Below are 654 nucleotides of genomic sequence, written 5' to 3' on the forward strand. Positions count from 1 at the left end.
AAAAAAAAAGAAAAAAATTCAGGAAAATACTAGGAAAAATAATTACCGCCTCGTTTCTGCCGCCACCAATGCCGCCCATTCCGCCACCCATTCCGCCGCCACCGCCACGACTTGAAAAACGTGTGCCACCTTTGCGGCCGCGAGGTCCACGATTACCGCCACCGCCTCCGCCGCCTGGTGGGTTTCTCTCGCGTGGATTCTCGTTGCTGTTCTCTGCTGGTGTACTCGCCGCCTCTGACTTCACGTTCGGAGTCTCCGTTCCGGCCATGGTTGTCAGAGAGGGTTTCTTCACCGTCGTCTCCTTGGCTCGTGTCGCCAGCGAAAACCTCAAGCTTCCCTGCGACCGAAATCTTCCTCGTTGTTCCGTCGTCCGGAAGAAACGTACACTACGGCGTCCAACAGCGAAGAGAGAACGACGAGTGCAGTCGCGACGATTAATACAGCAACTTGGTCCCCCTCCATACTACTCGCGATGCATGGTGGGACGCTGAACGTGGTGAGGAATTGGCCGAACGCTGGTCGAGACGCACGGCGATTGGCGGGATTGTCGAACCAGCAGAGCTGCCACGTATCTCCGATACCGGATGTTACTGTCTAGGGGAATAGCAATGGTATCGTTTGGTTCATACTGCGGTCGATAGGGGCCACTACGTA

General features: G+C 55.7%; 1 protein-coding gene across 2 annotated transcripts in view; it reads right to left on the bottom strand.

Moving 5' to 3' along the window:
- LOC115233688 (hrp65 protein-like) overlaps positions 1–420 on the bottom strand; it is a 21,814-nt gene extending 21,394 nt beyond the window's left edge. For both annotated transcript variants that reach the window (XR_003883822.1, XM_029804247.1), the window contains exon 1: positions 47–420. Coding sequence is in view for 1 of the 2 variants with exons in the window: in XM_029804247.1 (XP_029660107.1) it covers positions 47–268 (222 nt within the window). In the remaining variant the exon portion in view is untranslated. The remainder of the gene's footprint in view (positions 1–46) is intronic.
- Positions 421–654: the final 234 nt, after the last annotated feature.

The sequence above is a fragment of the Formica exsecta genome, unplaced genomic scaffold (genome assembly GCF_003651465.1).
Source record: "Formica exsecta isolate Colony F162 unplaced genomic scaffold, ASM365146v1 scaffold182, whole genome shotgun sequence".
In the NCBI taxonomy this organism is placed as follows: domain Eukaryota; kingdom Metazoa; phylum Arthropoda; class Insecta; order Hymenoptera; family Formicidae; genus Formica; species Formica exsecta.